Source organism: Neoarius graeffei, chromosome 11, assembly GCF_027579695.1.
Source record: "Neoarius graeffei isolate fNeoGra1 chromosome 11, fNeoGra1.pri, whole genome shotgun sequence".
NCBI lineage: Eukaryota > Metazoa > Chordata > Actinopteri > Siluriformes > Ariidae > Neoarius > Neoarius graeffei.
This window is the reverse complement of record NC_083579.1, coordinates 69170857-69185371: the sequence shown is the minus strand read 5'-3', so window position 1 is coordinate 69185371 and position 14515 is coordinate 69170857. Positions and strand designations below refer to the sequence as shown.

The 14515-nt window shown below is 39.5% G+C and overlaps 1 protein-coding gene across 2 annotated transcripts in view; it reads right to left on the bottom strand.

The window, feature by feature from the left end:
- The window catches only part of LOC132894602 (latent-transforming growth factor beta-binding protein 2-like), a 316258-nt gene that overhangs the window by 127647 nt on the left and 174096 nt on the right, over positions 1-14515 (bottom strand). For both annotated transcript variants that reach the window (XM_060934665.1, XM_060934666.1), the window contains exon 9: positions 14413-14487. In XM_060934665.1, the coding sequence (XP_060790648.1) occupies positions 14413-14487 (75 nt within the window). The remainder of the gene's footprint in view (positions 1-14412; positions 14488-14515) is intronic.

Here is a 14515-nt window from a genome sequence, read left to right as displayed (position 1 = left end):
GATGGAACTGTCAGTGCACGCTCAAAGGTAAACCTGTAGATGGCAGTAATGCAACACTGTGGATGCCAGCTGCCGTAAAACCCAAAAGAAGAAGGTAAACCTGCGCGTGTGCACACGGACTTCCTCTGTCTGCTTGACTGCGCGAAGCGAGCGATTTCATGCACATTATTTGCTTTAATCCCCTCAAATTACATAACTTCCCAGCCACAGAATGGCCTGGGTTTTTTTAGGTATTGCAGAAATAAACATATATCACAATGACCAAATTTCAGAGGGAACTAAATTTCACTGATTTTATGAAATTGAAAGGCCATCTAGCTTTAAAAGAAACAGACATCGCTAAAAGAATATAGTTGGGTTTTTTTTCCCCCAATATCTCCTGTTCCACACTCTAGTCCAGTCAGTGGCGGTAATGCACCTTTAAGTTAGTTTGCCAACCACCAAAAAAACCCTAAAGAAGAAGACGGAGAAAATGGCAGAGCGTGTTGCTGAACCAACCGATGATGAAATAAAAACTCTACTCGAAAACAAAACCCCAAAAAAATACAAAAAAAGCAAAATACGGAATGAAAGTATTTGATGGTAAGAATTTTTCTTTTTTTTCAAGAATTATTATTATTATTATAGCATTTTTCACAAATTGCTCCTGTCATTTCGCCAGTTTGTTTACATTCTAAGCAGAAATTATTTTGTTGGACATTTTGTATAAAGTTTTTATTTATCGAATTTGCAAAAAATAAAAACGCTCTGTTTCTCAAAACCCAGTGAATGTGGATAGAATAAAACAGTTATTCCACTCAGTCTCATCATACATCGCTTATAGCCAACTCGATGCGTTTCAGCTCATGTATGACTCGATTTCGTGGAATCACTGTTATATAGTTTCTATAATTGATTGTTGTGAAGTAAGTATCATTGTTTATTTTTGTATGGAATATTTATCTATGGAAGGAGTCTCAAGTGTCATCTATTTGTAATGTTCAACACATTTTCCACTACAGGACAGTCTTCAGGATGGAAAGCTTTACGGTTTCTCTGGAACATGACAAGATGAATTTTTGTCTTATTATCTTCAAGTACGTGGAAGAAAAGAGAGGCCTGTGAGGGAACGATTGTTTATAGCTACTATGACTTTCGTGATAACTTGTTTCACAGATGTTCTTCAACAGTAAATGTAACTATACATCCATGGTTCAAATTTATGATGCGTCATTCTTTACCAAATAACAATATTTGGCAAGAGTTGGCAGCAGTGCTGTAGTCGAGTCAGTAAACCTCGAGTCTGAGTCCAGTCTCGAGTCTCCAGTGTTCAAGTCCGAGTCAAGTCCAAGTCATTAAAAGAAAATTTGAGTCGAGTCCAAGTCGAGGCCACTATTGAGCCAAGTTGAGTCCAACGCTCCAACCGCATCATTTGATACACGGGCGACTGCTCTAAGAAAACGAGGGAGGCTCAGCCTCCTCTAAAAATGACGAACATCATGTAGGATGAATTGCGCTAGGCTTATGTTATAACCGACCTTATAACATTGCTATTTCAGATCCAGAATCATAGAAATGTATGTGCTCAACCCACTACAGTGCGAAATCATTCCCTTATAACTTTAATGTGTGCGTGAGTTTTTCCCCCTCGTGACAGCGCGATGCAGCGCAGCCTCAGTGCACTTCAATGGCATTTGGGAGCTCTGCGCTTTTCAATCTCAAAATGCAAGACGATTATTGGACAAATACTGCGAAACCGCCCGCCCACGGAGTCTCACGGACTCCCAGCCTCAGTGGACTTCAATGGCATTTGGGAGCTCTGCGCTTTTCAATCTCAAAATGCAAGACGGTTATTGGACAAATACTGCAAAAATGCCCGCCTACAGACTCCGAGCCTCACATGGGAGGGACATGGCAGTTTCCGCGAGGAGACTGGTGATTGGTGAAAGCGGACGGATATTTTCTTTGATTGACAGCTCGTTTCAACTATAGACAGGCAGCGGTGAATTTCAGTTCAGTCCCATGCGGATTTGCAAGTGCTGTGGTGTATTGTAAGAGATCAGCTTACATTTCGATTTCATTCATTACATACGGTTTCTACCAGCTTTTTTAGTTTGTATATATTTTCATTGTAAATAAAGTGTAAATATAGTGTTGTCAAGTTTGCTATCTTAGTTCCAGAAATTTCGTTTATTTGAGTGACTGAACTTGAACTTGAGGGGGCTAGTCAGCTAGCAAGAAAGCTGCACACGGATGCCAAGCATTGCTGATTTAATTTTGGCGAAGCCATTTGCCAGTCTTCCTTTCGAGGAAAAAATTAAAATTAAAGAGCAGGGTAGACCAACGCCTCAAATTGACTTGGTGAAAAAGGTAGGGAATAATACTCGTTCCTTTCAGCTCTCCTGGTACGAGAAAGTGAATTGGCTAACAGCAAGTTCAGTGACAAGGAAAATGTATTGTTGGCCATGCCTCTTGATTAAACCCGGATCCATGATTTGGTCAAACGTGGGCTGGTGACCCACATCAACAACAGTAAATAGGCTACTTTAGTAATATGTCACGGATGGACCAAAAATATAGAATCTATTTAAAATGTTTATGCTGAGTATATTATATTGGAATATATATTTTTCTGGATATGAATTAAACACAGCTACAATTTGGAAAACATTTTTAAACAAAAACACAGCCGAGAACATTTCACACTACAGACCTGGATTAAAAGTGAAGGGTTATCAAAATTGTCAATAAAACATTTCTCAGTCAAAATAAGTAAAATATAGGGAAAGTGTCACTGAATGAAATGTGTGGCACCCAGCTCTATGTTTGGCTCCCCAAGGTCCCCAAGGCTTGTGCCTATTCCAGAACACTCTGCTGTTACTGCTGAGGTTCCTGACAAAGAGCTGCTTTCAATAATGATCAATTTTTAAACAACATGCCACAATTTTAAAATATAAAATGTTAAAATATACCCCCCCAACACCACCATCATGTATATTGGACAGTAGGCTAATGGGCCAAAAGAACCTGTTATTTCACAGTTTGTGACGCTGCTAACAATCAGCCAGATCAGAGGCAAGAGTATGGGCAAAATTTATGTTTTTTCTTTTAAAATCTGGAAATATCGTAACCAACCAGCCTCCCCTGTTTGAAAGACTACCAGCCGCCACTGATTTGATAGTGGCTGTTTTAGCACCATTAACATTAGTTTGTTCCTGAACATGACGTATGAACAGGTGAATGTGCTTCTCTTTATCAGGGAGTGTGAAGTATTCTGTCAGAGATGGTTGGGAGACGGATGCAAGTGCAGAAGATGTGTTTATTAATACAAGTGAAGACACGTAAACAATTCAGAACGGCAGGCAAAATCGTTGTTATGGCGGTTTTTCAGAATGCCAAGTGAGGATGGAGCAAGTGGTTCCCGACACGCAGTCAATTAAGCACTCACGGCAAAGATGAAGTAAAGTTGGTGTTGTTTTTTATTCCATCCAGTCCGGTTCTCTTTCCAGTTGCAAACAAAGGAAGTAAAACGAACAAAGTATTTCTAACAGTTCTTACATCTTGAGTTCCTGGGTTTCTGCGGTCTGAAAACTTTTCCTATCTACTGCCATCCTAGCAAACACAAGCCGGAAGCACTGATCAAACTTCAGGCTTCGCGTCATTGGCACGTCTATGGGGCGTGTCCGCAGTCATATGGCAAGAAATCAATTAAAGTTTCAGGTAGGCAAGTATACATCTGATAAGTATAACTTTTTGTCCAGGTAACCAGGTAAGTATAACTAACAAAATAAGTTATATAACTAAATAAAAATGCATTGAGAATAACTATATGGCAACATGTTTTACAAACCTAAATTGAATATAAATATGGCTCCAACAATCGTAAAACAGTGAAACAGGCGATAGGTCGAGCGAGGCACAAACAGGCTATCGTAGACTCGGCAGAATCAAAGACGAGAAACAGGAAATCAGGGATCAGGAACCCAGACAAGGAAATAAGGCTCGGTAATGTGTCAGTAACGCAACTCAATACTTCGCAAAGTAAGTGTGTTTTCACAGTTTTTATATAGGCGTGCTGATTGCACCTTAATCCTGTGCAGGTGCAAGTCGTTTACGGTGTGTGCAAGAGAGTCTGCTCGGTGCACATGCGCTGTCCAGAGCGTGCCCGAGAGTCTATCTGATGCACGCACCAAGGCGCGCAGGTGTGATGATCTTACACAAAATTATTACAAAATTAATGCAGATATAAATATCTTATGCCAAATTATTATGGCATGTTACAAAAAATAAAGAAAAAATCGGAGTCCTTGTCTCCATTTTCCGAGTCCTAATGCAGTTAATGCACGGATCTGAGTCCAAGTCCGAGTCATCAGTGCTCAAGTCCGAGTCGAGTCATGAGTCCTTAAAATTAGGGCACGAGTCGGACTTGAGTCCGAGTCCTGGACTCGAGTACTACAAGCCTAGTTGGCAGTAGTGCAATAAGGGGACTAAAACACTGCGAGGCATGCTGTTACTGCGTAAGAAAATAATCGCAATTAATTTTCTTCTGTTTTATTTGATTCCCTTATTGTATTGTGTTACGTTATCTATTATTTTCAAATTGTCAGTGTTTGTATTGTTCAGTAAACTGAGACAGAACTTTGTGCTTTGTAATGTACAATCGGGAAAAAGGGGAAAGCAGCCCAATTTCACCTGCATTAACAGCAGGGATATGAGGTTAAGCGTTATGAGCATTAGAAAGAATGAAACATCAGTTTCATATCCAGAATATTGGCATGTTACTAAGAACAAAGCAAAATCAGGCTCATATCCAGAGCATTGTTGTGTTCTAATTTTGCAACTCTTTAATGATGTGGCCTGCTTCTGTGAAGAAAGGCATTGTGCCAAATAGTTCACATGCCATATTCTCTGGAGCCATAACAACTATTTAGCAGAGCTGGAAGCTGCTCTTCTCAGCAGTGATAACTCTCTGCCATTTTCCATGAGGCAGGAAGGCGATAGAGGGACTGATGGGAAATCCAGCTGCCCTTGATGGGAAGATGAAGCAAGGGTTTTGAGGGGCCTGTAGAGCTGGCGAGCTTTTGAAGTGACTCTTATCTGCACACTGTGCATCACTGGCCCTGTATGAGTGCAACAGGCAGCAGCTACAGTGAATCGCAGCCATAATATGAACTGCAGGATATGACCATACGTACATGTCAACCTATACGGATTGTCCGGAAATTATACGGATTTTAGCTCATTTCAAGGCCGTACGGGCGTATAAACAAAGGCTTACGGATTTTCAGTATTTTCTGACCTAAATTTATTTTGTGTATCTTACTTGAACATCGTCAGCTGATCGTCGCAAAAACATACAAAAGCTCGATTTATAGCCAAAGAACAGCGTGTATGCAGGGGCAGATAACCCAGACTATGTGAAACCGGATGTTTATTCCTCAAGCCTCGTGCAGACTTCGCTCATTCCGGTCATGCGCACGATCTGCATTTAAACGCGCCAAACGGTCATTGTTCGAACGATTTTCTCATCGTGCAGAGCGACATTGTTTACACCTGAGAGATTTTGAATAGCGGCTGCTGAGTGAAAGAATGGGAACACCGAGAAAGAAAATGAGATACGGCGGGCGGTATCTTCCTGAATGGAAGGAGACATTTAATGGTGTCATTGTTCAGGTGAAAAATGAGGAGTACGCGCACTGCACAGTTTGTGTGCGAGATATAAAAGTCGCGGCGTCTGGAGTTTACGACGTGAGGGAACACATGACGTCCAAACTACATCAGCGAAATTTGCACCAGAAACAGAATCAGCCGCAAATGACGATGTTTGCAAAGCCTAAGACCGATGATCAACCAACAAGTGTAATAAGAGCAGAAGTTACGATCTGTAATTTTATTGCTCAGCACAATTTGCCGCTAGCCGTTGCGGACCACCTGACAGAACTGTTGCCGCGAATTTGCACGGACAGTACGATTGCGAAATCTATCGGCTGTAGGCGCACCGAAACAACGCAAATAATCAAAAAGAGCTTGGCCCTCGAAGCTACACTACCGATCATCCAGCACTGCTGGACGTCGCCATTTTCCTTGATGATCGACTAATCCAATGACAAAAAAACGGACAAGCGACTGGCCGTTTTGGTGCGGATCTTCAACATAAACAGAGGGGCGAAGTCAAGAATCATAGACATGCCCGTGTGCAATATCGGCACGGGCGAGGCGATTTTCGACATGCTGGACGAAGTTCTCAGGCAAGTTATATTTATTTATTTATTTATTTATTTATTTATTAAGTTTGCTGCGATTCGAAGGCTATAAGGATTTTATGTTGATTTTATGGATTTCTTCCTCTGATACTACAGGTGGACGCCCAAAGGGGTTGACATGTATGTATGACACATGTCCAAGATTGACGTGATATTTGAATGCAATGTGGTAAGAGAATATCGTTCTGTGTGTGTGAGAATGTGTTTGGCATACACACACACACAGCTTGGCTGAAAAGTCATCAACCTGACAATGACAGAAACCCACAACTAACAGCTCTCTGTGCTCTGGCAAGCCATCTGACGGGGCAAAATTATTATTATTCCTTTTTTCTTTTTGGATATGGCGGGATGCACAGGAACGAAACTTTGAAGCCGGCCAGAAAACATTGTGAATAACTGTCAGCTTAGTTTTGGAGCATCCTGAAAATGCAAACGCTCGAAAGAAGAACATCTTGAAGTGATCAGAGAGAAGGGAACTGAATCAAAGCAGGATAAATGACTCAGGCCATTTTTGACACCAGTTCAAATGGCATGTGTCTGTCTCTGCAACACTTTACGCAAGTTTAAATCTGGGTCCTTCAGTGGAAATGGAAACAGTATTAGAATGACTGACTAAAATCACCCCCCCCCCCCCCCCCCCCCCAAGAACTATTGGCACCCTCAATAAAAATAAGCTCATTTTTGCTCTAAGGGGAAAAAAAAATTCATATAAGAGCTTAATTTCAAGTAATAGTATTTTCTATGCCCTCTGACGGACTGACGTCCAACCCGAGGTGTATTCCTTCCTCATGGCTGCTGTTCGCAGGATCGGCTCTGGGAACACAGTGTGACCCTGTATGCAGTTACTGAAAGTGAGCAAGTGAATAAGCATTTTCTTTCAAAGACATTTGTGGCCAAAACTATTGATCACTAAATAAATATTTAAATTAAAACTATTGGCTAGTGGTGCAGGGCTTCTTGTGAAGATTGATGGCATCATGAATTATGTTAAGTACCAGAATATTTTAGCTTGAAATATAGTAGCCTGTGCCAGAAGATTAAGGCTCAGACACACATCCAAATCAATTCAAAAATGGTTTACAGAGCACAAAGTGAGTGTTTTGCAAAGGCCAACTGAGTTTCTGGATTTGAACCTGTAGCCTGAATTGAAGAGAGCAGCCCACATGCACAAACCAAACAAGATGATAATGCTTGAAATGTTTCGAAAGGGAAAATTCAAGAGCCATTTACTAGTGTCTCCAACCCTTGTTATGGTGCAGAGTATGAGACTGTTATTCATTAACTTTGCTAAAACTGCACCATGACTTCATATGTTATGCTGTCAAAACGTTACAGGGTGCCAATAAATATTACCATGTCTATGAATAACACTTTCATTAACGTATCCAAACAGCATGCCAATGAGTTTTCTAGAGTTTACATTAAACAACTAAAACCACATATAAAACTTTTACATATAAGCTTATGTGTATATGTGTGTGTGTGTATATATATATATATATATATATATATATATATATATATATATATATATATATATATAAAAATATAAAAAACAGTTATTCCACAAAATCAAGTCGTAAGTGAGCTGACAGCCAACAAAGCGCATTGCACCGAGTTAGCTATAAGCCATGTACGACAGGATTGAGTGGAAGAACTGTTTTATTATATCCACATTTACTGGATTTTGAGAAATAGAGCATTTTTATTTTTTGCAAATTCGATAAATAAAAACTTTATAGAAAATGTCCGACAAAATCAGTTATGCTTAGAATGTAAACAATCCGGCGAAATTACAGGAGCAGTTTGTGAAAAATGCTATAATAATAATTCTTGAAAAATAAAAAAGATGTGTTCTTACCATCAAATACTTTTACTCCATATTTTGTTGCTTTTTTGTATTTTTGGGGTTTTGTTTTCGAGTAGAGTTTTTATTTCGTCCACGGTTGGTTCAGCAACACGGGGCGCCGCTAGGGGGGGAAAGTTAGGACGATTCTAAGGGCCTGGCACTGACAGGGGGGCCTGTGAGGGATATTAATATTATTTTAATAGTATTGCCTTGTGTAAGTTTTTGAAATAAAATATTTCATCTGTTAAAATATGCAAATTATACATGGTTATGATTTGCTATAACATTTTTCTTGAATTATTTATGATATTGTCATTTCACCCCTCCACCCTTTTTACTAATGATACAGTCTGATTCTGGGAGCGGGACGCGTGAAATGTGTAGCTCCGTGTGTGCGCAGCGCCGCTATTAGCGCAGCTTAGAGCAGCTGGCAGTTTTCCTATGTGCGCAACAGAGGTGAACATTCTAGAAGTTGCTAAGCAGGAGCAGGTGTGATGAATTATGAAGTCCGGATATCACACTGTGTGTGAAAAAAAAAATCACCTTTTTTCATAGGTATCTTTATTGTATAATTAAGTCTAGGTGTTTTGCCATTGTTCATGTGTGGATTTGTTGATATTGTTAAGTATTTAACCTTAATATTTTGCACATTAGCTGTGGTCATAGATATCATTGTTATTGTTCATGTGTAGATTTATTGATACTGTTGCTAAGTATTTAACTTGAATATTTGAACATTTGCTGTGTTTTCTAATAAATGTGTGATGCCTAAAAGAAACCAAAAACACTTAGTGGATTTCTTGCAGTGCACTCTGTAATTGTATCAAAAAACTAGTGTAGTTATTCATCAAGGCATACATTTGATCACATACAATAAGTCAATAAATGGAGGAAACAAAGAAATACATTTTGTAATCCTGATTATTGATGATGTTTGCTGGAGGGCTCTGGAGTCTCCATAATGCGCATACAGAATGTTATAAATCCATACTGATACAGTGATGCATGCAATTTCTCTCAACACAAACATTTGGATTGAATGAACTCCATAGGCTACTGAGTGGCCTAATACCGGTAATAGTTGCTCATAAAAGGAAAAAAAAAATATATATATATATATATATATATATATATATATATATATATATATATATATATATATATACACACACAGTGGTGCTTGAAAGTTTGTGAACCCTTTAGAATTTTCTATATTTCTGCATAAATATGACCTAAAACATCATCAGATTTTCACACAAGTCCTAAAAGTAGATAAAGAGAACCCAGTTAAACAAATGAGACAAAAATATTATACTTAGTCATTTATTTATTGTGGAAAATGATCCAATATTACATATCTGTGAGTGGCAAAAGTATGTGAACCTTTGCTTTCAGTATCTGGTGTGACCCCCTTGTGCAGCAATAACTGCAACTAAACGTTTGCGGTAACTGTTGATCAGTCCTGCACACCGGCTTGGAGGAATTTTAGCCCATTCCTCCATACAGAACAGCTTCAACTCTGGGATGTTGGTGGGTTTCCTCACATGAACTGCTCGCTTCAGGTCCTTCCACAACATTTCGATTGGATTAAGGTCAGGACTTTGACTTGGCCATTCCAAAACATTAACTTTATTCTTCTTTAACCATTCTTTGGTAGAATGACTTGTGTGCTTAGGGTCGTTGTCTTGCTGCATGACCCACCTTCTCTTGAGATTCAGTTCATGGACAGATGTCCTGACATTTTCCTTTAGAATTCGCTGGTATAATTCAGAATTCATTGTTCCATCAATGATGGCAAGCCGTCCTGGCCCAGATGCAGCAAAACAGGCCCAAACCATGATACTACCACCACCATGTTTCACAGATGGGATAAGGTTCTTATGCTGGAATGCAGTGTTTTCCTTTCTCCAAACGTCACGCTTCTCATTTAAACCAAAAATTCTATTTTAGTCTCATCCATCCACAAAACATTTTTCCAATAGCCTTCTGGCTTGTCCACATGATCTTTAGCAAACTGCAGACGAGGAGCAATGTTCTTTTTGGAGAGCAGTGGCTTTCTCCTTGAAACCCTGCCATGCACACCATTGTTGTTCAGTGTTCTCCTGATGGTGGGCTCATGAACAGTAACATTAGCCAATGTGAGAGAGGCCTTCAGTTGCTTAGAAGTTACCCTGGGGTCCTTTGTGACCTCGCCGACTATTACACGCCTTGCTCTTGGAGTGATCTTTGTTGGTGGACCACTCCTGGGGAGGGTAACAATGGTCTTGTATTTCCTCCATTTGTACACAATCTGTCTGACTGTGGATTGGTGGAGTCCAAACTCTTTAGAGATGGTTTTGTAACCTTTTCTAGCCTGATGAGCATCAACAACGCTTTTTCTGAGGTCCTCAGAAATCTCCTTTGTTCGTGCCATGATACACTTCCACAAACATGTGTTGTGAAGATCAGACTTTGATAGATCCCTGTTCTTTAAATAAAACAAGGTGCCCACTCACACCTGATTGTCATCCCATTTATTGAAAACACCTGACTCTAATTTCACCTTCAAATTAACTGCTAATCCTAGAGGTTCACATACTTTTGCCACTCACAGATATGTAATATTGGATCATTTTCCTCAATACATAAATAACCAAGTATAATATTTTTGTCTCATTTGTTTAACTGGGTTCTCTTGATCTACTTTTAGGACTTGTGTGAAAATCTGATGATGTTTTAGGTCATATTTATGCAGAAATATCGAAAATTCTAAAGGGTTCACAAACTTTCAAGCACCACTGTATGTATATATATATATATATATATATATATATATATATATATATATATATATATATATCTTCCATATATATCATGGAATTTTCATTTTAAGGCAACAGTCTATTCAGTCTAATTCTGACAGTTCTGCATTTAAAATGTTCATATACCAAATAATTGTATCAGCTAAACTTGCTAGGTAGCTGATCACATGCATAGTAAAGTAGAAGTGCCAGCCAAAAACAGAATTGAAATTCAGTTGCTTGAGCTTGAAAATTTTACCGGGGGGGGGCCCTAAATTGTAATCTTTCATAGGGCCCAAGATTTCTAGCGGCGCCCCTGCAGCAACATGCTCCACCATTTTGTTTTTCTCTATTCACGGTATATGAGCTGATAACCTAGGAGTAGAGTAGCCAATCAGAGTGTAATTGCTCATATCCAGTGAATGTGGATAGAATATATTATAAAGTACTGTGCAAAAGTCTTCGGCACCCTAATTTTTTTTCATACAAATTTCCAAACGTTCGTTTTCCAGCACAAAATTAAATGTTACAGAAAAATAAATGTTTGTATCTGAGCAGCATATTACATAAAAGACCACTTTTCAGATTAAAAAATAAAACATAATGAAGGCGACTGGGTTTTGGTGCAGAATGAAGAAGCGAGTGGGACAGTCAAAGTGTCCAGAAGAACTGGGTCACTGTGGCTGGTTCTGTAAGATGCTCAGTAAAACCTACAGCTCATTTCCGCATAAAACTGCACTCATTGTACCTCAGACTACTATTTCTTTTTTTAAAGCAAAGGGTCGTCACACCAAATATTGACTTTGTTTCATTCATTATGGCTTACTGATTACTGTTTGTAGTATTTTTTAACATTGAAACATTTAATTTCATTATTTTTTAAGCCATTTTTGGTCGACAGCATTTCTTTACATGTGCCTAAGACTTTTGCACAGGAATATACACACACACACACACACACACACACACACACACACACACACACACACACACACACAGTGGTGCTTGAAAGTTTGTGAACTCTTTAGAATTTTCTATATTTCTGCATAAATATGACCTAAAACATCATCAGATTTTCACACAAGTCCTAAAAGTAGATAAAGAGAACCCAGTTAAACAAATGAGACAAAAATATTACACTTGGTCATTTATTTATTGAGGAAAATGATCCAATATTACATATCTGTGAGTGGCAAAAGTATGTGAACCTCTAGGATTAGCAGTTAATTTGAAGGTGAAATTAGAGTCAGGTGTTTTCAATCAATGGGATGACAATCAGGTGTGAGTGGGCACCCTGTTTTATTTAAAGAACAGGGATCTATCAAAGTCTGATCTTCACAACACATGTTTGTGGAAGTGTATCATGGCATGAACAAAGGAGATTTCTGAGGACCTCAGAAAAAGCGTTGTTGATGCTCATCAGGCTGGAAAAGGTTACAAAACCATCTCTAAAGAGTTTGGACTCCACCAATCCACAGTCCGACAGATTGTGTACAAATGGAGGAAATTCAAGACCATTGTTACCCTCCCCAGGAGTGGTCGACCAACAAAGATCACTCCAAGAGCAAGGCGTGCAATAGTCGGCGAGGTTACAAAAGGACCCCAGGGTAACTTCTAAGCAACTGAAGGCCCCTCTCACATTGGCTAATGTTAATGTTCATGAGTCCACCATCAGGAGAACATTGAACAACAATGGTGTGCATGGCAGGGTTGCAAGGAGAAAGTCACTGCTCTCCAAAAAGAACATTGCTGCTTGTCTGCAGTTTGCTAAAGATCACGTGGACATGTCAGAAGGCTATTGGAAAAATGTTTTGTGGACGGATGAGACCAAAATAGAACTTTTTGGTTTAAATTTGAAGCGTTATGTTTGGAGAATCCCCGTGTCCGCGTGGGTTTCCTCCGGGTGCTCCGGTTTCCCCCACAGTCCAAAGACATGCAGGTTAGGTTAACCGGTGACTCTAAATTGACCGTAGGTGTGAATGTGAGTGTGAATGGTTGTCTGTGTCTATGTGTCAGTCCTGTGATGACCTGGCGACTTGTCCAGGGTGTACCCCGCCTTTCACCCGTAGTCAGCTGGGATAGGCTCCAGCTTGCCTGCGACCCTGTAGAACAGGATAAAGTGGCTAGAGATAATGAGATGAGATGTTTGGAGAAAGGAAAACACTGCATTCCAGCATAAGAACCTTATCCCATCTGTGAAACATGGTGGTGGTAGTATCATGGTTTGGGCCTGTTGTGCTGCATCTGGGCCAGGACGGCTTGCCGTCATTGATGGAACAATGAATTCTGAATTATACCAGCGAATTCTAAAGGAAAATGTCAGGACATCTGTCCATGAACTGAATCTCAAGAGAAGGTGGGTCATGCAGCAAGACAACGACCCTAAGCACACAAGTTGTTCTACCAAAGAATGGTTAAAGAAGAATAAAGTTAATGTTTTGGAATGGCCAAGTCAAAGTCCTGACCTTAATCCAATGGAAATGTTGTGGAAGGACCTGAAGCGGGCAGTTCATGTGAGGAAACCCACCAACATCCCAGAGTTGAAGCTGTTCTGTACGGAGGAATGGGCTAAAATTCCTCCAAGCTGGTGTGCAGGACTGATCAACAGTTACCGCAAACGTTTAGTTGCCGTTATTGCTGCACAAGGGGGTCACACCAGATACTGAAAGCAAAGGTTCACATACTTTTGCCACTCACAGATATGTAATATTGGATCATTTTCCTCAATAAATAAATGACCAAGTGTAATATTTTTGTCTCATTTGTTTAACTGGGTTCTCTTTATCTACTTTTAGGACTTGTGTGAAAATCTGATGATGTTTTAGGTCATATTTATGCAGAAATAAAGGGTTCACAAACTTTCAAGGACCACTGTATATGCTCTAGCATTAAAACCACATTAGCATCAACCACTCATTCGAAATAAATTGTATGTGAGCTACAATTAGGAGATTACCTCATGCTCATTAAGGCATAGCACGCAGAATAAAAAAAAAAAGTTCTGATTACTACAATGATCAATTCAAAGCATATATTAATTCCTCATTATGCCAAATGAAATGAGTCAAAGTGAATTCAGCCTTATGAACATTTGTTTTCTTATTCAGTTCAGTGTAAACTCTCGGTAAGATGAGTAGCTTACACAAGGAGTCTAAGGGCCATGTGTGTGTACTAGTTTTGTTGGAGATCACATTTATTTTCACTTACAGTAGATCGATGATGGTGTGTGCTAACCTCAGCTCAACCCCTCTGAACCAGTCATTTTGTTCCCACTGGTATTTTTTCTCACAACTCGCAATTCTTTTATAAAGGCCTGATGGGATATTTATTAATGTACAAGGATGTGCAGGAACGTTTATGGCGGAATGTAACCCCAAAACTTGGAATAAAACCCCCCTTTCCAGTCAGTCCTTAAAAACATGAGGCCTTCATTAGAATTCTTAAAGGTCCATCTGGACGCATGAAACTGCAAGGTCGTACGCGTACATCAGAAAAAAACAGCAGGTCAGACGCTACTGAACAATCTCGTCTTACTTACCTTGACAATGAGTTGAATTCATTCTTTTATAGCCTTTAGGACACTCCACTAGGCCATTTGCGATCACCGCATAAGCTGTTTAAAAAAAAAAAAAAGTAAGAAG